This window comes from Meriones unguiculatus, chromosome 8 (assembly GCF_030254825.1).
Source record: "Meriones unguiculatus strain TT.TT164.6M chromosome 8, Bangor_MerUng_6.1, whole genome shotgun sequence".
Classification (NCBI taxonomy): domain Eukaryota; kingdom Metazoa; phylum Chordata; class Mammalia; order Rodentia; family Muridae; genus Meriones; species Meriones unguiculatus.
This window is the reverse complement of record NC_083356.1, coordinates 20,778,625-20,800,013: the sequence shown is the minus strand read 5'-3', so window position 1 is coordinate 20,800,013 and position 21,389 is coordinate 20,778,625. Positions and strand designations below refer to the sequence as shown.

General features: G+C 41.1%; 1 protein-coding gene across 5 annotated transcripts in view; it reads left to right on the top strand.

Moving 5' to 3' along the window:
* Tnrc6b (trinucleotide repeat containing adaptor 6B) overlaps window positions 1-21,389 on the top strand; it is a 231,665-nt gene that overhangs the window by 69,939 nt on the left and 140,337 nt on the right. For 4 of the 5 annotated variants that reach the window (XM_060389007.1, XM_060389005.1, XM_060389009.1 and 1 more), the window contains exon 4: window positions 4,970-5,037. The exons of the other annotated variant lie outside the window; for it this stretch is intronic. In XM_060389007.1, coding sequence (XP_060244990.1) covers window positions 4,970-5,037 — 68 coding nt within the window. The remainder of the gene's footprint in view (window positions 1-4,969; window positions 5,038-21,389) is intronic. 5 annotated transcript variants of the gene reach the window in all.

Sequence of the window (21,389 nt, the reverse complement as noted above, 5' to 3'; positions counted from 1 at the left end):
AGGTTTCTGATAGCAAAACATCTGGTACAAACTGTTTGAAACAGTCCTCTGTGGGCCTTGTACTTTCAGGAGCCAGAGCAAGCAGCTGGATCATCATGTGTTTTCCTGAATGTGTCAGAGGACTGTTGAAAACAGCTGGTGCTAGAATAAGAATGGACATCTGGCTATTTGACTGGTAGTCCTTTCGCTCAAGGAAGGTGGGACAGCAAGGGAGAGTGCAATAGCTCAGCAATTGTGAGTCAACACACCTGCCCATAGTTGCTAATGGGCAAGAAAGTGAACTTCAGATGGAGTGCTTATGACAAGAACTCGAACTTACCAGCAGCAGCAAGAGTGGTTTGACAGTTTTCAGAGTGCTTTAACAGTGCTTTGCTCCTGCTTGGTATCCAGGTACAGGTAGGTCCCTCTGATTTTTGAGTCTCATTGATGAGAAATTAAAGAGAGAATAAGGATCTCATGTGATTTTAGTTTTTTGTTGTTGTTAAGGGATCTTAGTAGCTTATGATAATATTTATATAGGATTAGGAGATATATTGCCTGGTGGTGGCAGCAGCGGCAGCGGCAGCAGCAGCAGAGGCACATGCCTTTAATCCCAGCAACAAGGAGGCAGAGGCAGGTGAATCTCTGTGGGTTTGGAGCCAGCCTGGTCTGCAGAGCAAGTTCCAGGTCAGCCAGGGCTACACAGAGAAACCCTGTCTTAAAAAAAAAAAAAAAAAAAAAAAAAAAAAAAAAGAAATGAAAAAGAATTATAGAAAGCTAGGGAGATGGCTCAGTGGTTAAAGTGCTTGCTACAGAAGCACAAGAACATGCAAGGGGGGGAGGTGGCAGCCCATTTGTAATGCCAGCCTTATAGGGTAGAGGTACAAATACTCAGATAAACACAGAAAGCTGGCTAGTGAGACGAATCATCGCAGCAGGTTCTGGGTCTGATTGAGAGAGATCCGGCTTCGGTTATTAAGGTGGAAGAGTGAGCAAGAGTGAGTCTTTAGGCCTTCACATGAATGTGTACACAATACATGTGCATCCACACACACAGACACCACACAGGTGTGTACACATGCACATGGAAGTGTGCAAAAAATGGAAAAAGGATAGTGGAGGCTATAAGTAGGAGAACAAATTCAGTGACTAAGATATTGTTTAATTTGAGTCTGTTGGGCAACCAGCTAGAGTGTGAGGGAGGAAGCTGAAGCTCTGGGAGTCGATACCGAGGGTTTCGTGAGGTTTTCAGCTGTTGCTGCTTAGCATTATTGTGCTATTACAGTGTTGATTACCAGTAACACACACCCATCCCTTCTTTTCTTGATAATAGTCACAATTGGTGGGTTTTTTAACTGGAGAACACTGTTCAGGAAGACAGCTAGTTTCATGATGTATCTAGTGGGAAACTAGGTCTTTGTGAAAATGATTTAGGCCTAAAGTTCCAAGAAACAATACATTTCACAGTTTTTTACATTTTTCCACTTGACATTTGTATGGTTACATGCATAAGAAACACAGCTCAATATTTTTGTTTTTCATTTTTTGTTTTTTATTTTATTTTGTTTGTTTGAAATTAGATCTTGCTATATCACCATAGCCGTCCTGAAACTCATTGTGGAGACCAGGCTGGCAAGTTGCAATGCTATGCCTACATTTTTACCATGGTTACATCCATGTACCACCAGACCCAGGTAGTGATTTTTAAAAGCATAAAAAGGATGTGTTTATTTTGTTTTTATGTAGTGTATGGACACATGCATGCCACAGTATATGTGTGAAAATCAGAGGACAACTTGTTGAAATCTGTTATCTTTTTTTCACCATGTGGGCTTCAGAGATCAAACTTATATTGTCAGGCTTGGTGGCACATACCTAACCCTGAACACCCCAAGGAACTTTTCTGTCTTCCACATAACTAGGTCTTATAAGAAATGGATATTCACCCCCCTAAATTGAAGTGATCCCATCTCTTTGGACTCATCTGTTTGTTTGTTTTAACTTTATTAAGTTTTATTTTGTGTTTTAATATTTTCCTGAATGTCTGCATGTGCAGATGAGTCCCTTGGGCTTGTAGAGACCAGAAGAGGGTTTCAGATCCCTTGAAATGTTGTAGGCCACCATGTGGGTACTGGGAACAAACCCAGGTTCTCTGCAGAAACAGCAGTGCTCTTAACCCATCACACCATTCCTTGGTTGTGTTTCATTTCTGTTATTTTTAAATTATGCCTTTTGGAGTGGTTTTCATAGGACTGATAAGCCCATTAATAGAGGTATCTCCAGCTCTGTCATTTCCTTTGTGATCAGTAAACGTCTGGCAGGAAAAATACCCATTTTCCTTAGAAATTTATATAAGCTCTGTATCAAGTATATATAAATGTATATAGTTAACCGAATAATTACAAAGAACGTCTCCCCCATATGTGGCTCTGGCTTCCTCACACTCAGAGAGACTGGCCTGACTCTGCTTCCTGAGTGTGAGGAATAAGCCAAGAACTAGAAGAAAATCATACCCATGCGTTCTCGCTGAATCAGTTCCTGCTCATACTCTCTCCTTGCTAAAATAATCACTACCCTAAATTTGTACTATCATTCCCTTCCTTAATAGTCAAAGCTTTATTTATGTAGATATATCTGTACAAATATACAGGCTAATTTCCATTATCTTTAAATGCTCAGGATCAGAAGTATTTGAGATTTTTGAGCTTTTAGGTTTTGAGATATTTGTATAGCATTTACAGATCATGCATCCTTAATCTAGAAATGCTTTCAACACTGAAACTTCAAGTACCAATATAATAATATTTTCCGGTTGGGAATGCTGAAACTGTGTTTAAAACTGTCTGTAACAGTGCTGAAGAACTGTCTTAGAGATTAATAGCACTGGCTGCACTTCTAGAAGACTCAGGTTTGCTTTCCAATACCTACATGGCAGTTTACAACTATCTGTAACTCCATTTCCAGGGGCTCCAGTGCCTTCTTCTGGTCTACAGTAGGGTGCTAGGCACACACACGGCACACAGACATAAATGTATGCACAGCACCATACACATAAGATATAAGTAAATGATTGTATATAGGCTGAGGAAGGAGGATTATGAGTTTGAAGCTAGCTACTATAAAAAGAATTAGTATGTACATATGTGTTTGTACATATTTATAAGTAAAGTCATATCCTATTTGTTTAGACCATCCTCCCTGTATTAAGTCCTCATTCAAAATGCTCGACCAGTTACAGTTAGAAAATACTTGAGGTCTTGAGAAATAGGTGGGGGCTCTAGCTCAGTCATAGGATCCTTCCCTACCATGCACGAGGCACTGGGTGCTACTCTCCGTACTAAGAGAAAAATGTTAGAAAAGGTTGTGCTTACACTAAGCATGTAGAGCTGTTTTTGTATTCCATAGACAAAATACACTATGACAGCTATTCACATAGCATTCCTTTTGTATTAGGTGTTAAAAGAGAGCTAGAGCTGGGCATGGTGGTTGCATAAAACCCCAGCACTTGAACAGTCAGAACAACAACAAAAACAACAACACAAATATCTTGGTCTAAAGAGAGAGCTCACTGGGTAGAAACTCATGCTGACAAGCCTGAGCTCAAACTCAGGACCCACATGGTAAAAGGAGATAGCCAGCTATCATAAATTGTTCTCTGATCTCTCTACATATGTATGTATGTACATGTATACATGAATGTAATCATTTGCATAAACAAATGAATAATATAATTTTAAAATTAAAAAAATCTTTCTATGCCCAGTGGTATATACTGTGTTATCTTAGCATAGGTTGTATGTAAATTCTGTACCACTTTGTACTGATCCTCCTTGGATTTGGTGTCCTTGAGAATCCTGGAGCCAGTCAGTCCTCTGTAGATACCAAGGGATGAAGGTATTCTTTTATGATTTGCTTCTTTCAACAAAGGTTAGATTTTAACTTAGCTGGGTTGAGTGTGTAGTTAAAAATGTCATAACCTAATTATTCTATTGTCAGTGGATATTTATTTCTCCATTTTCTTCTGTTGAAAATGTTACTGTCTGCTGGATGTGGAGGTGCAGGCCTGTGATCCCAACACTGTGATCCCAGCACTTAGGGAGGCAGAGGCAGGTGGATCTCTGTGAGTTTGAAGCCAGCTTGGTCTACAAAGTGAGTCCAGGACATTGAAGGCTACACAGAGAAACAAAAAAAAAGTTATTGTCTTCTGGGTGGTGGTGGGTGTATGACTTTAATCCTAGCACTTGGGATGCAGAGGCATGTTGTCCTTTGTAAGTTCAAGGCCTGCCTGGTCTACACAGAAAAAACTGTCTTGGGGGGGCTGAGAGGATATAATATCAAATAGGTACTTTTGTATATTTATAAAAGTTCCTTTAGAGCACATCCCTAGAAATGTATTTGAAGCTTGTATGGTAAGTTTGTATTCAAATATACCAAGTAAGAACAAACTTTCTCAAAGTCGTTGTACCAGTTTTCCCTCCCACTAGGTGTGGAGAGTTGCCATGCTTCTCACCCCTGTTAGCACTCCTTGCTGGGCTTCGTCACTTTACTCAGTCTGCTGGTTGGGAAATGGTATCTCTTCATGGTTTCAATTTGCGTTTTTCTAACTGACATGTAATTAAGCAGCTTTTCATGTATTTAGGGACCATTTATATGTTTTCTTCAGTGAAGTTACCAGTCATTTTGCAGGTTTTCCATGGGCTGATATTTTCTCATTGATTCTTAGATAACCTTTTATGTTCCGGATGCTAGTTCTTTGACTGAGTTGTGTGAGTTGCTGATCAACAACACTCTTCCTTTTTCATCCTGTAAACCTGTTTACCCAGGAGAAGTGCTGACAGCAAAGCTGGAGAATGAGTGTCTCAGACTTTCCCTTCTGTTCTAGATACTGTAGTGACATGGCCCTGTGGGTGTGCACAGAGCACGGCCTGGCACTGGAGTAAGCCGCATCATAGTACTGACTGCTGCTGACCTGTGGTGCTTGCCTTTGCAGGTGGAACAGGAGGATTTTGTAATGGAAGGGCATGGCAAGACTCCACCTCCTGGAGAAGAAAGCAAACAGTGAGTCACAGTTTATTAAAAGGGCCCTGGGACAGATCCCCAGAAGCAGTTGGTTCAGTGTGCTGCGAGCATGTTTGCTGGGCTGTGTAGACGTCGCAGATATGGCAGAGCAGGCCAGTTGCTTTGTTGATGCCTTGCTTCTATTTATAGACTAACTAGAGGGACAAGAAAGTTGGCTTTGTTGTTTTTCACACTTGGCTAATCAAAATTTATGTTATGCTTAAGCAAAGGCTTTAAGGCTCAGGATGTTCCAAATTGAACTAATTAAGTTTGGGTGTTTTCCAAAGAAAGTATGAAAATGGTGCTTCCTTTCCTTAGCAATGTCTTCACGAAGGAGGCAATTAATGGACTGTCTGCACACTCCCAAGTGTGAGTTTGTCTGCATAGTACTTCCTGAAATTCAATTCTAGGGATAATTGAAACTTCTGATCACTATTAAAATAACGAAGTTTTTAATCCGATGGAAAAGGGCTATAAATACCATAAGTAGCCAACATCCTCAGTAATTCAGGATTTATCTCCTCCAACTTCTGAAAAGGTGGCTGGTTTTAAACTTGAATTTGGTACCTTTGGTGGTTTTTGTTGTTGTTGTTTTAATGGTGGAATTGATCTTATTTTCCCTTAAGCTGTCACAGAACTTAGAAAATTGTGTTTCAAAGCAGACTGGTTTTTCATATGCCCTTTTAAAAGAAAAACTCTTAAGATGGGCTTAAAGCACTGACATAACTCCCAAGTTTTATTTAGACAGTAGTTTCCTAAATTGAATGGGGTGGTGATTCATGAGATTTACCAAAAATCTATAAAGAAAACTCTCATCTTTCTACCTCTTTTTTTTTTCCTAGAAAATAGTTTATTTTGGTGTATCTTAAGAAAATGATGTTTCCTAAACCCTTAAGAATGAATTATGCAGAGTAGCTGCCAGGAGGCCACATTCATTAAAGAAGAGTGCCTTGCCTTGTGTTTGTTGTGAATGGGAACCAGGAGATCTTCACAGCCCTTGAACTTGCTAAGCTAGCAGTTTTAAAAATAGCTCATAGTATAAATCCTAACTTTGCTCCATTCTGTTTAATGCACTTTCATTTTAGATGGGCTGATGGCATCAATTCCTCTTTAGGGAATTAGAATGCCAGACATCTATTTGGTTCAGTGAAAAGGGAGGAGAAATACTTCAGGGGATTTTCTCCATGGTCCCAATCCACTCTCCTATCCCACAATATTGTCCTATAAAAATTACAGTTGCATTTGTCAAGGGCTTTCTGTATTTAAGGTAGGTACATGCCATTGTTAATGGCTCGGTTAGTTTTTTTTTGTTTTGTTTTGTTTTGTTTTCTTTAAAGATCCACCTATTTTTATTTTATGTGTACGGGTGTTTTGCCTGCATGTACATCTGTGCACCACATGCATGCCTGATGCCCATGGAGGCCAGAAGAAGACATCAGATTCCCTGGAACTAGAGTTACAGATGTTTGAGCTGCTATGTGAATGCTGGGAGTCAAACCCCATTTTCTGGAAGAACAGTTAGGGCTCTTTACCACTGAGCCATCTCTACAGTATCATTTCACTTGCAGCATATCGTCTCCATTTTACTCAGAGGTCCACCTGTGTCAGCACAACTCAAAATAGAATTTAAGATTTGGTCCCAGATATTGCTTACTTTAAGGTGCTTATAATGATTCTGTCAGTTCTTTAGCTGTCCCTGAGCAGTGCTCCGGAAGGGACTGTGGTTAACACAGTAACAGCAGTCAAGGCCAAAGTCTCATGAGGAATAGGAAGTTGGGAAAAATAGTGAAAGAACATGAAGACTACTTCTTAGACACTAAGGAAAGTTAATGCTCTTTAGATGGTGTCCATTTCCTAAACAAACCTGTCTTTGTCTTCAGAGGCCTCTTTGGTAACTTTCACCTGTCCTGAGTTGGCTTCTTCCAGGGCTCAGAAATTCTTGGGGGGCAGATTCTGCACACGTTTAGAAAATTTCAAACAGCACCATTAAATTTGAATATCTTGTGTGGTATCTTTACCATTCTCTAAGCCCCCCAAACCTTGAGACGTTGTGTGGTTTGGCTTGGTCCTAAGGATGGATTTGTTAGGTGAGCACTGTGGTCCCCACTCTTGTTTGTTTTTGTTCATTCTTTAGTTGTTTCATTCACTCTGGGTCTGCTCTGTTACCCAGTATTTAAGTAACTAAGCAGAAATGTATCTTCTCTCCCTGAATATGTTTACTCTCTCTGAGGGTCAGAGGGAAGTAGCTTTGTTCTTTTGTTTGAGGAAAAATAAATAAATTCTTCATTTATTTGTTTCGTGGGTTCTGTTTTTTGTTTGTTTTATTTCCTGTGGTGCTGGTGATTGGACCCAGGTTTTGCAAATGCCAGGTAAATGCTCTGCCACTGTGGTCTATACCCAGTTCCTAGACAGACTCCAACAAGTTGATTTTCCAGAATTGCTCATTTACTGGTAAGACAGGGTAAATACTTATGGAAGGAGGGCAGATGGAGCACAAGAATTATAAAATTTACTCCAGTTCATAAAGAAAATTCTTTTAAGGATTAGAACCAAATTTATTTTGTTTTTCTAAAGATTTATTTATTTATTTTATGTTTATGAGTGCTGTATCTGCTTGTATAACCTATATGCCATAAAAGGGCATCAGATCCCAGTTATAGATGGTTGTGAACCACCACGTGGTTGCTGGGAATTGAACTCAGGACCACTGAAAAAGCAGACAGTGCTCTTAACCACTGAGACATCTCTCCATTCCCCCAAATTAATTTTGTTAGCTGGTCTATTCTTTTTTTCTCTGTTTCCCATTTAATACATTGACCACAACAACTACTCAACACAGCATTATATTCTGATACTTGTTCCAATACAACTAAGTTTTATTAACAGGAAGACTTAGGTTTCTGTATACTCTGTTGTGAAAAAAATAATAGGCTTCTGGTTCTGGGTCTGCAACTTAGTGGTAGATCACTTGCCTAGCATGTACATGGCCTTGGACTTGAGTTCCCCATGGCTGCAAGAAAGAAAAAGAATGGACTTTTAAATTGAGTGTGATACTCAAGCCTGTAATCCCAACACTTGGAAGAAGGAAGCAGGAGAATCAGTTCAAGGTTACCTGTAAAGGTAACTTTTATTTGCCTGATGCAAGTGTCATCTCAGAGGTTTACTGCAGAATAAGCTCACTAATTCTACCTCTTTCTGAACTGTAGCTGCCTGGTTCAAACTCCTCTCCAAGCTGACTGATTCAATATGGCTTCTTTTGGCTTCTGACTGAATTGTTCTGCTTGAACAATTAACTCTAATTAACTCTAGCAATTTGTTCTAGTGTAGCTTGTTCTCTTCACAACTTGACTCTATAAAACTGTGCCAGTAAAACTAGGATACAGAAGAACCTGTCTCCAGCAACAAAAAGTATCTGCTTATGAATGGATTCATCTGGAAGTGTAGTGCCTAGTTCCAACCAATTCTGTACCCCTATTCTTGGAGCCCTCTCCTCACCTCCCCAAGGGGGATATAGACTTTGTTCTCTGGAATTAAAGTTGAATTAGCTCCCTGCACTTGTTCCCAGGATGCATGATCCCCGTACAGTGCTCACCAGCCATTCCAGGCCTGCTTCTTGTCTCCTGTCCCTCCTGACTTCATGGGCTGGTGGGAGACAGCCCCCAGGCAGGAGGAGAACTGCAATAAGGAAGCTCTGGATGCTTTTTTGTAAGGTTCTCCTCAGATGCCTGTGAGACTTGGTCTCTTGTATACTGAGGTGGTGACATTAACCAATGATAGATAGGGTATCTCATATTGCTTAGAGGAATCGTGGTTAATTTAATAGAAGTCTTGCTTTATTTTGCTTTTTTGTTTGTTTTGAGGCAGGGTTTCTGTGTGTAGCCACTGACTCACTTCATAGACCAGGCCAGCCTCAAACTCACAGTGATCTACCTGCCTCTGCCTCCCTGAGTGTTGGGATTACAGACAGGTATGCACCACCACCTCAGCTTTTTTTGTTTGTTTGTTTGTTTTTTGGAGACAGTGTCCTACTTTTTAGTCAGGGGTGGCCTTGAACTACTTTATGTAGACCAGGCTGTCCTCAAATGCATAGAGCTGCCTCTTGAATAATGGGATTGAAGGATTACACCACCACACCTAGCCTACTTTGTCTGTTTTTTTTTTTTTTTTTTTTGACAAATACTATAACTTTATGGAATATTTTGGTAGAAAGGAAAGGTGTGAGAGCTGGATGTGGGGTTTACATTCAATTTCAAAATTCTCATCCTAGCACAGGGGAGGCAGAAGAGGACCAGGAGTTCAAGGCCAGCCTTGACTGTAAAGCAAGTTCTAGGTCACCTGGCCTACATGTTGACCTTGCTTCAAAAAATAAAAAATGTAAAAAATAAATGCAAAAAAGGAAGGGAAGGAAGGAAGAAAGTGGTATTTTAAGGCTCTTTCTCAGAGATATTCCTATCATGTGCTTATAAAATGTTTTGAATCTTTAATATTACATAAATAGAGGTGAAAATGTATGTTCACATCCAGAATCTCCTGAAGTACCCTGAGGGGAAGCTAGTGTATGTTATGACCACTTCATGGGGTAGATGGCCAGCTCTACCCTCAGCACCCTCCTTGGATTCCTCTCCCCACCAGGAATCTGTAGATGACGTAGGGGCGCTAGGAAAGTACAGCCCGGGTACACACAGCCAAAAGGCCAGGCTCAGGGGGCCTTCTCCTAGACCCCCGGCTTCGCGAGCAACGGTGGGGATTTTCATCACCTTGGTGTCTACCCAAGAAGTACCTGCCACACAAAAGCACCAAGAAATACATGCTGAATAAATGAAGATGGCCCTCAGTTCCCACTCCTGTTCCATACACCCACTTGGAGAATCCGAGGTAGGGGTTATCAAGAACCCTAAATTTCTAGGATGTTATTTGTTAATAGCAAAAGAAAAGTGGCTGGTGGCATGCTGTTTGACTTAATGTCCAGAGCAGGCAAGCTCCTTCCTTCCCTCCTTCCTTCCTTCCTTCCTTCCTTCCTTCCTTCCTTCTTCCTTCCTTGTTTCAGGATAACCTCAAATTCAGAGATACACCTGAGCTTTAGGATCAAAGGTGTGTGCCTCTGGTCCATGTTTGATATCCAGAGCTTTCTTGAGTATTCCAGCAGATAGATTAGTTTGTTACTGCTTTTTTCAAGTGTTTCTATCTATAAGACTATCGTTGCTTATTATTTACTTTGTATAAAATACATTTCCAGCCTCTTGGCTGCCTTTTTCTTAAGGATTATGTCTTATCTCTGGGTTTCTAATGGCCCCTTTGAGATACTTTCTAGCCTGCCCACAGATCTGCCCTGCTGTTTCAGGACAGATCCTCCTAGTGCCTATGCTGCCCTGTGCACGGGTGTCCACCCTCCCAATGCCTCTGTTCAGACACAGGCATGTTACTTTCTTGCCAATAATAAATCACGTTTTTTTCTTTTTATTTATTCCTCTCTCATATATTACATCCCAACTGCAGTTTCCCCTCCCCTCCCCCAGGAGACCTCCCCCAGGTCTCTTCTCCCCGCCTCCTCTTTCTCCTAGATCCACCCCACCCCCTCCACCTCCCCTCAGAAAAGAGCAGGCCTTCCAGGGTCATCAACCAAATACGGCATAACAAGCTACGGTAAGACCAGGCACATATTCTCACATCAAGGCTGGACAAGGCAACCTAGTAGGAGGAAAAGGATTCCAAAGACAGGCAAAAGAGTCAGAGACAGCCCCACTCTGACTGTTAGGAATCTCATAAGAACAGCGAGCTACACAATCGTAGCATATGTGCAGAGAACCTAGGTCAGATCCCTATGGGCTTTCTGATTTCTGTGAGCCCACTTGAGTCCCAGTCAGTTGATTCTGTGGGCTGCATCTTATGGTGTTCTTGATCCCACTGGCTCCTCCAGTCCTTTCTCCCCATCCTCCACAGGACTTCCTGAGCTCTCCCTAATATCTGGCTGTGGGACTCTGCAACTGTTCACATCATTGTTGGATGAAGTCTCTCTGGTCTCTTTGATGATTATGCTAGGCTCCAGTCCAGCACATCCTGTAGGCATGACAAACTGTAGGTTGGAGGTTTTATGACTGGGTTGATGTCCCAGTCTCTCCACTTGAGGCCTTGCTTGGTTATAGAAGCTGGCCAGTGCAGGCTCCATGTTCCCCATTGGCTGTCTTCACCATTGTCTACCTCATAGATCCCATAGAATTTCCTTTGTGCTAGGTTTCTATCTAGCTCCCGAAATGCCCTCTATCACAGTTGTGTCTCCATATTTTCTCCTTCCCTTCCTCCAGCCTGATCTTTCCTTTTTCCGTCCTCGCCTTCCCCTACTCCACCCAAGCAATCTATGTCCCCTCCTCAGGAAGATCCTTGCATCTCCCCTTAAGCTCTCTTGGGTCAGTGCATTGTAGCATGATTACCCTAATACCCGCCTATAAGTGAGGATCTACCATGCTTGTTTATGTGGGTCTGGGTTACCTCACTCAGGGCAGTTTTTTTCCTAGTTCCTCCATTTGCTAGTAAATTTCATGTGTTATTTTTTTTTTTAACAGCTGAGTAATACTCCATTTTTTTCAATGTACCACTTTTTTTTTTTTTAATCCATTCTTTGGTTGAGGGACATCTACATTGTTTACAGTTGCTGGCTATTATAGATACAGCTGCTATAAACGTAGTTGAGCAAGTGTCCTTGTGGTATGATGGAGCATCCTGTTATGCCCAAGAGTGGTATGGCTGGGTCTTGAGGTAGATTGATTCCCAATTTTCTGAGAAACAGCCATATTGATGTCCAAAGTAGCTGTACAAATTTGCACTCTCACGAGTGTTGGGAGTGCTCCCTTGCTCTATATTCTCACCAGAATGAGATGTCACTGTGTTTTTTATCTTAGCCATTCTGACAGGTGTAAAATGGAATCTCTAAGTTGTTTTGATTTCCATTTCCCTGATGGCTAAGGATGTTGAACATTTCTTTTTCTTGGCCATTTGAAATCCCTCTGTTGAGTATAATGTTTAGCTCTGTACTCCATTTTTAATTGGATTGTTTAGGCTTTTTTATATCTAGTTTCTTGAGTTCTTTATATATTTTTGGATACTAGCCCTTGTCATATATAAATCAGGGTAATTAACATACCTACCACCTTAAACATTGATCTTACTATTGTTGTTATGAGAACATTGAGAATCCTTTCTCGTAGATATCTGAAACATGAAATACAGCTTTCCAAACCTCAGGACCTACCCCGTGGCACATCTTGTTAGATTAGGTCGCACACACTCCTGATCTCTGAACCAAACATTCAACGGTGTAAGCTTAAAAGGACCATTTTCATTCAATCCACCACACTGGCTTACTTCATTTGTCTTCCAAGATTTACCAGTGTTACAAATGACAAGATTTCGTCTCTTATGGTACACCAACAAATATTTACCTAAGTTGAAGAACTAAATAAAAAAATGGCAGTTTAGTTTAAAAATGACAAACTGGGCTTCTTATTATAATACTATAATTACAGTTCTCGATGGTTTAAGACCAGAAGGTTGTGAGTCTGGGGCTAGCCTGGGCTTCACAGCAAGACCCTCTTTCAAAACAAAACCAAAAAAGTTGACAAATACCAATGTGGGTATGAAGATATTGCTCTGGAGGCTTTTATTTAGTACCGTAGAGCTAGAGGAAAGTATTGGAATTTAACTTTTGACATTTAGGTCTGAAGAATTTTTTAGGGTTTTGTTCTATTTTAAGGGGGGGGTGGCACTGAAGAGATGGTTTAACAGTTAAAAAGATTTGTTTCTCTTCCAGAGTACCTGGATTTGATTCCCAATAACCACATGACATCCCATAACTGTTTATAACTCTGGTTGCAGAAGATATGGCCCCCTTACCTGGCTCTGAGGGCATCAGACACAGACATTGTACACAGACATACATGCAAGGAAACCACCCACACACGTAAAATTTAAAGTAAAACGTGTACACAGAGTTTTAATGTTTTGATTGTTTATTTTATTTTTAAATTAAGGTTTGGACTGGGAAGAAGCTTATCCACTGAAGTGCTTGGGTATCTGAGCTAGGTTCCCAGAATCTATGTATGAAAATGCTCACCTTGGGATTGTGTACTTGTTGTCTTAGCACTGTGGTGGTGGAGACCGGGTGGGGGGGATGGGGGACCCCTGGGCTCACTGGCCAGCTAGACTAGTCTATGTGGTGAATTCTAGGCTCAAAAGAGAACTTTGTCTCAAAACCAACAAACAAAACTGTGTGTACAAACAGTGTATGTGGAATGACAGTTGAGATTATCCTCTGACCTCTCCACACATTTGCACATATGTTTATGTGTATACCACACAGGAACACACACACACACACACACAAGGAATTTGAGGCTTTTTTTTTTATTTTGTTATGCTAGAATGAACCCAAGCCCATGGTGGGAAAGCACCCTATTGATAAGCTGCATTTGCAGCCCCAGAATTTTCTTTTTAAGATTTGTTTATATAGGGGTGTGTGTGTGTGTGTGCGCGCACACACTATATTTATATACATACATGAGTGCTCTGTCTTCACACCAGAAGAGGGCGCCAGATCTCACTATAGATGGTTATGGTTATGAGCCACCATGTGTTTGCTGGGAATTGAACTCAGGACCTCTGGAAGAGCAGCCAGTGCTCTTAGCCACTTCTCTCCATCCCTTTGGGAGGGTTTAAAAATGTTTTTCCTGCCAGATGAGGTTATATGAGCTTGATTTATTAACATTCTACTTTAGAAGGACTGAAATGGAAAGACGGCTCAATGGTTAAGAGTTCTTGTTGCTCTTCCAGAAGACCTAAGTTTGGTACCCATTTGGGGCAACTTATAACTGCCTGTGGCTCCATTCTAACAGATCCAGTGACCTCTTTTGGCCTTTTTGGATGCCTATACAAATGCGTGTACAAACACACAAAATAATAATAAAGCTGGTCATAATAGTGCATGCCTTTAATCCCAGCACGTGGGAAGTAGAGTTAGGAAGATTTTTCTGTATTTGAGGCCAGCTTGGTCTAAGTAACAGGACAAGTTACTTGTCCTGTCCAAGTTATAGGACAGCCAGGACTATATAAAGAAATCTCTCTCAAACAAAGAAAAAAGAGAAAATGAGAAGAAGAAAAAATAAACATCTTTACAGTTCTAATTCATAAATATAATAGATTAAAATAGTAGCATTCTAATTTCCAATGTAATCTGAAGCATATTGAATGTTGTATTGGGGATTCTTGGGTAGTTTGGGATACTGTTTCTGCCTTCCAACTATGTTGAGGGTAAGACTGCAGAAACAAAACTCACAGTTACATTTTTCTCATCCTTCTCCCTAGATGCATTGTTTGGTAGTATTGAAGTTAGTAAAATTTTAAAAAGCCTTTGCTTTTGTCTCTTCGGCTTCTTTTTTTTTGGCAAATGGCAGACCTCATCCTTGGGACTCAGTTTAAGGGACTAGAGGTATACATAGCTAAATTGGAAGGGTGCCTAGGTACCATATACAAAGCCCTGGGTTCAGTCTCTAGCATCTAGTAAAACTGGGCTTGGTGGCTTGTCTCTGTAACACCAGCACTCAGGAGACAGAGGGAGAGGAGGAGGATGCTCAGCCATACAGTCAGTTTGACCAGGCCTGGAATAAAAAGAAGAGAGAATAAAGGAGAATAATAATAATAAAATTTTAAAAAGGAAAGGAAAGAGAGAAAATGAAAACTCTATCAGAATTTTTATTTCTTTTTTTTTTTTTTTTTTCTTTTTTCAAAACAGGATTTCTCTGTGTAGCCTTGGCTGTCCTGGACTTGCTTTGTAGACCAGGCTGGCCTTGAACTCACAGAGATCTTCCTGCCTCTGCCTCTCAGAGTGCTGGGATTACAGAAGTGCACCACCGTGCCTGGCCAGTTCAGAATTTTAAATCTCACCTCTACTGTGAAAATTTTTTCTCTCATTTTTATTATGACACCATGATTGATCAATTAATTGGTTGAATGATTTTGTAGTGTTGGGGACTGAAACTAGGGCCTCACACACATCAGGCAAGTGTTCAAACATTGTCTTTCCAGATAATAACAGCTTTACAACTTCCTGTATGTGGTTCTGAGCAAAATACCTGCTACACAGTAGGTACTCAAATAGTGACTTAGTAGGTGCTCAAATAGTGAACGTTGAGCCCAGAGCCTGCCTTTCTCTACAGTTTTATCTTGTGTGTGTGTGTGTGGAGGGCAGATAGATATGTTTAATTTTATTTAAATACCATATAATACATACACGCAATGAAACATTGGCTATACTGCAAATGTGTAATTTTTTATGTTTTGTGTAACAGAAGAAACTGAATGAAATGTAAAATAAAATAGTAAAAACAAATTTTTCCAAAAAAGAACACTATCAAATATAATCAGCACCAAAGCAGAGACCATAAATCAATGGAACAAATAATAAAGTTCAAGAATAAACCCTCATATATATGGGCAGTGAGCTTTGACAAAGATGCAAGAATAAAAGTATAAAGCATTTTCCAAACTCCTACTGAGAAAATGGAATATTTCTATGCAGAGTGTGAGCTTTAATCCATATCTTACACACACGTGCGACAGTTTTCAAAGGTGGTTTATGGGTTTAAGCTTAATTTCTGCAGTTGTGAGATATTCCACCATACAACACAAGGCAATGAGTTTGAATTCAGTAATTCTCTTTTGTTAATATAGTTAATTCTTTGAGTATTTCTATGTACAGTCTTTCTACTTGTTTGTTTAAGATAGAGTCTCACTAGATAGTCCTGAGTGGACTGAGATTCACCCTGCCTGCCTCCACCTTCCTAGTGCTGGCTTTAAAGGTGTGTATCAGTAAACCCAACTGATAGAGTGTATTTTGATCATATTCATTCCCTACCCTTCCCCTAACTCCTCCTAGACACATCCTACTATCTCTTCCCAGCTTCATGTCTAATTTGTGCTACCTATCAATGCATAGACATTGAACCGTCTACGGGAGCATGGTTGACCTTTGTGGGACCACACTGCTGAAGAAAACCGACTCTCTCCCTTCTCCAGTACACATCAACTGTCAGGAGCTCCCTAGCTAGGGATGGGGACTGATGAGCCCCTAAGCTCTCTATGCTAGACTATTGAAAGACTTGATCTGGGGCAGGGTACCCTAGCTGATAGAAATCCAAGAGGATGTTGATATCGTCATGTCCAGAAGCACTGTTTTCCCCTAATCCTTCCCAGTCTCTCTGTCTCTCAAAATCTTTTTACTCCTCCTCTCAAGATTTTCTCTGAGCCTCAGTGAGAGGCTCTGTCATATACTTTTCCCATTTATGGCTGAAAATTTTACAGATACATATTCTTTGCACTTTGACCAGATAAAAGTTTCCACATTAGTCACTGTCTCCTGCACAGATAAGCTTCTCTGATGAGAGCTGAGAACTACACTAAACTAGGTTTTTAGAGAGCAATTTGATACCACGTCAGTTTAGCAAAATAATAGTAGTAGGTTAACCCCATAGAGCCTATGGTCACCTCACCAATGGGTTCTGGGTCATTATATACTGCCAGGTGTGTATTGGCCCTCAATGAGTGTTAGACCTTAAATCCATTCAGAAAATAGTTGGTTACTCCTATGCCATAGGTGCTGCTACTGCGCCAATTGGTGTATCTTGCCAGTCTGGTCCTGACTGTAGCCTACAGGGTTCACAGCTGGGTAAGACTGCTGAGAACTTTATTTCGCCAGCCAGCTACATGCACCTTTCATTACTGTGAAAGCTAACCCGCAAGAGAGGAAACTTCCCTGTTAGAATCAACTTGATTTCTTCATGTCCTGTGACCAAAGAGGGTGGTGTCTTGAGCAATAGTGTCTTAGCATCAAGACCTGGTGGACAGCCAAGAGCAGTGCCAGGAGCCTGTATTATTTTGGGGGTCCTTAGGACATCTCAGACCAACAACACTTTGAGAGGCAGATATCTCAGTGCTAGACTATTTTGTTGTTTTTGTTTTTTGTTTTATCAAGATAGGGTTTCCTCAGTGTAGTCCTGGACGTCCTGGAACTCACTCTGTAGACTACAGTCTGGCCTCAAACTCAGAGATCTTCCTGCCTCTGCCTCTCAGGTTCTGGGATTTAAAGTGTGAGCCACGACTGCCCAGCAGCACTAGACTTTTTATTTGGCCATCTGTGGCTTCCAGGAGGAACATTATCTTATGTGTAGGGTCATTTGTGCACACACACACAGCCCATTTATGAAACAGTAAGTTTCCATATGGGTTTTTTTTCTTGTTTTAGGTTTATTTTTATTTTGTATGTATGAGTATTTGCCTGCATGTATGTATATCCTTGAACTGGAGTTACAGACAGTTTTGAGCCACCATCTAGATGCTGCAAACTGAACCCGGGTCCTCTGCAAGAGAAGCCACAAGTTGAGAACCATTGATCAAGGGTGTGTTCTCAGTAAGAAAGCCAGGATGAGCTCCTGGAAACAAACCTTACCCCATATCTCTCAAAGCAGCTGTAAGACTGCCCGGATGCTTGGTATGCTTGTGTTTGGAGACTTTGAAAGCTCTGACCCTTCTTATAGAAACAAGGAAAGATAAAGTCTATAAAAATACATAATTTGATTTATTATTGCTTTCACAGGTTTTTTTTATATTTTAAAAGAATTTTTATAATTTTGCTTCTGAAGTTCTTTGGCCAAAAACAACATTTAATTTATAATAATCTAAGACTTTTTGCTGGGCTCTTTTGCTACTGTTTTGTTGTGTTGTGTTTTGTTTTACTTGCATGTTTTGAGGCAGAGTCTCTCCTGTTGTCCATCCTGACTTTGATTTCTTGTGTACCTGAAAATGGCCTTGACTTCCTGATACTCTGCCCTCTACCCCCTAGGTTCTAGTATTGCATTTGTGCTTTACCACACACAGTGCCTTGATTTTTCTTGAGTTGATTTTGACACTTTCTATTTTCCCTGCCATCCATTAAATTGAATGCTCTTTCCCTTCATCATTCCTGACAGGATGGTATAGCCATGTAGCTATATATAGCTATAGCTGGCTTTTAGTTCTTGCAGGTGTGTGCCATAGGTAGTGGTTATGGAACCCAGGGTCTCATGTATGCTAGGTCCTAGCTTCTTTTTAAAATTATGATGATGTTACTTTTTGTGTGTATGGGTCTTTGGGCTCCATGTACATCTGTGTACCATGTGTATGCCTGGTGCCTGTGGAAGCCAGAAAAGGGTGTGGGAGTGCCAGGGACTGGAGTTACAGATAGTTGTAAGCTGTTGTGTGGGTGCTAGGAATCAAATCTAGGTTCTCTGGAAGAGCAGCAACTACTATTAATTTGCTGATACATTTCTTTAGTTCCAAGCCATAGCTTTTTGAAACCGTGGGTTGTGATTCTATATAGGACTGTGTAACTGAATGTGAGGGTTGTAAAAATACTGGGCAGCAGTAAAACATTCCTGAATGCACAATGACTAAAAGTTGGTTCAGAGATCAAATGCACGATTCATCTGAGGTGTCTGCAGCAGTGCTCACCTGTGCTGCTTTGTGGGCCTTCACTGTGCTCTTGGTTTTGGTCACCCAGCACATCACATGTGCTTTGCACTTCACGTGGGGCAGTGCCAGCAGATGTTGCCCAAAACACCATGGCTCGGGCTCAAGACTGTTGTATGTTTGATTGCAGTGTTTTCCCTTTCATACAGACTGTTCTACTCTTATAGGAGCATAACATTCTAATTATGGAAAACAGACTTAATATATTTCCCCATTGTCATTCTTCAGCATTAAGTATAAATTGGTGTATCTCTGGATTGTATTGTTGTGTTTGAATGTTAGATTTTAAAGATTGCTATTTAAATTGCTGTTAATAATATATATCTTTGGACGAATTTTGGCTTGGGATTAGGAGAAAATTCTAAGAGTTTCTGAAATGGCCCTAAAATGTATTTCTGCATTTTGTACTATGTACAAACATGTGAATGATGTTCTCAATGTTAGTGAGTATAAAATCAAAATATTGATCAGCTCTGAAAATATTAAAGATCCCCTATGCACTACAGTATCAAATATTTGGCTAACATTTAATTCATGTAAAATAACTGAAGTAAAAAAAAAAGTAAAAAAAATAACTGAAGTATGAATATTTGTTCTGGTCTTTAATAAATGTTACAAATATATCAAAGAATTATTTTAAAATATTTCCATGATTTATTATCAGTAAATATTTTATTTGCGTACCTATTTTATTTCTTGAGTGTGTGTGCACATTTGTGTCAGTGGATGTGGAGGCTAGAGGCCAGCCTCTGGTGTTCAGGTGCTCTTCTCACACGGGTGATTGAACTCAGTTCCTTAGGATGGCATGGTGGATACTTTACTGACAACACTCCTTTCCTAGACCATTGTTTATTTTTTGAGACAGTCTCGTGTAGCTCAGGCTGGTCTCAAATTCACTGTGTTGCCTGAGGCTGGCCTTGAACTCCCAAATGGTGGAATTATAGGTGTTTACCACCACCACATGTTCTGTATAACTATGTATCTATCGACCTGGGTTGTATAAAAATTGGTCAGGTGAAGAAAGGTTATAAGAGCGAAAGGAGTAAGAAGCTCTGTGTAGTCTCAAGTAAAATAGGAAATAGATTTAAGCATTTGTGCAATAAGACTATGCCTCAGAGAATAGAAACAACAGAATAAAAATTTGTGACCATCACAAATTGAAACAAGGTGGCCATGTAGTCAGTCTCCACCCGTTTTCACGTAGTGAGCATGCTCCACATAAGGTTTCCATGACTCATCCAGAAGGTATTGGAAGGATAGAAATGGGTTAATGTTCAGAGTTTCTAGCCTGGGAGTCTCCTGCCTTTGCCCAAATCTCAGTTGTCAATCCAGGGCTCTGTCAGTCTGGCTGGCAGTGGAGTTGCTTTATACCACAGAGTATCGGTGTTGCCAGATTGACTGGGCAGTTGCCTCTGCTTGCCCCGAAGCAGCTCCTTTCCTGTTCTTTTCTGAGTGGAAAAGTGGAGAGAATAGTGTAAAGGCCTAGAAAGCCAGAAAGACAAACACTTAGAATTGACACTGAGTTACCAGGTTCTCTGCAAGGAAAGCCCGGCCTTCAGAGTCCTTGGTTCTCCGCTCACTCTCTCCTGCCAGCCTCGTTTGTTTGGGAAAAGCACCGTGGCCAGCCTACTCTTTCTGTTTCTTTATGTCCCTAAAGAATTCTTAAAACAGATAGAACGGATGGGGGTTCTTGGAGATCTCTGGCATTCATTCCCCTAAATTACTTATATTTGTTTGTTACCTTCTGTTTAGCCCAGCTCTTCTCAACAGAGCTCCAGGTGATTTCATTGATTCATTGATCCAGCTGCTGTTTGGCCTTCAGTGTGACACCTCACTGAAGATGATGAAGATGGTGGTGTTTGCCAGCAGACAGTTGACAGTTTCTGTCATAAACTAAACAACTGCAGTAGTAAAGTGTGTCCTCGGAGTGCTCAGCGGGAAGGCCTGGCTTGCACTCGAAGGCTCAAGATGCTTGCTTGCTTTGGGTAGTGACTGACTCTTCGAGATAGGGTCACAGGATATCTCTGGCTGGCCTGGAGCTTGCTGTGTAGAGCAGAGGTCCACCTACCTCTCTACTGGGATTAGCAACATGCACCACCACTCCTGGCCTGTGACTAACTTGACCAGAATAAAGCGAACAGAGCCACTGCAGCAAAGAAACCAGGGTCTGGGAGAGAGAGCTCAGTAGCTACGAGCACTGGGTACTTTTGCAGAGGACCTGGGTTCAATTCCTGGCACCTACATGGCAGCTCACAACTATCTGTAACTGCAGTTCCAGGGGAACCGACACCCCTCACAACAGATATACAGGCAGGCACAACACCAAGGCACATAAAATAAAATTTAAAAACATTTAAAGAAGAAAGGAAGGAAGGAACAAACTAAGGTACCATGACTTACCCACCTCCACAGCATACATTGTCCAAAATGTTGTCCCAGGGAGGCAAGGGCAGGACTTCTGCCTCAAGCCCAGGGTTGTTTTGCTAGGCAGGAGGGGTCACGGTGTCTCTGAGGAAGAGGACTTGGGCTGCAGGAAGCTAGGTAGGCTTTAATTGAGTGCCCAGGCTCTGAGCGACTTCCTCAGCTGGGAGGAGATTAAAGATGACTCAGAGCTGCCCAGCCTGGAGGGATCCGTTGGTGAAGTCCTGGCTTAGGCTTTACTTGGGTTTGGGGGAGAGGCTACTGAGTGCTGTAGTGACACAATAGGTGCCAAGTTCAGGGCGGAGAGCAGCTACTGTTCTGCTCTGCTGAGCTGTGTGATTTTGGATGCTGTTTAACCTCTCTGAATTGCCACTCAGTTT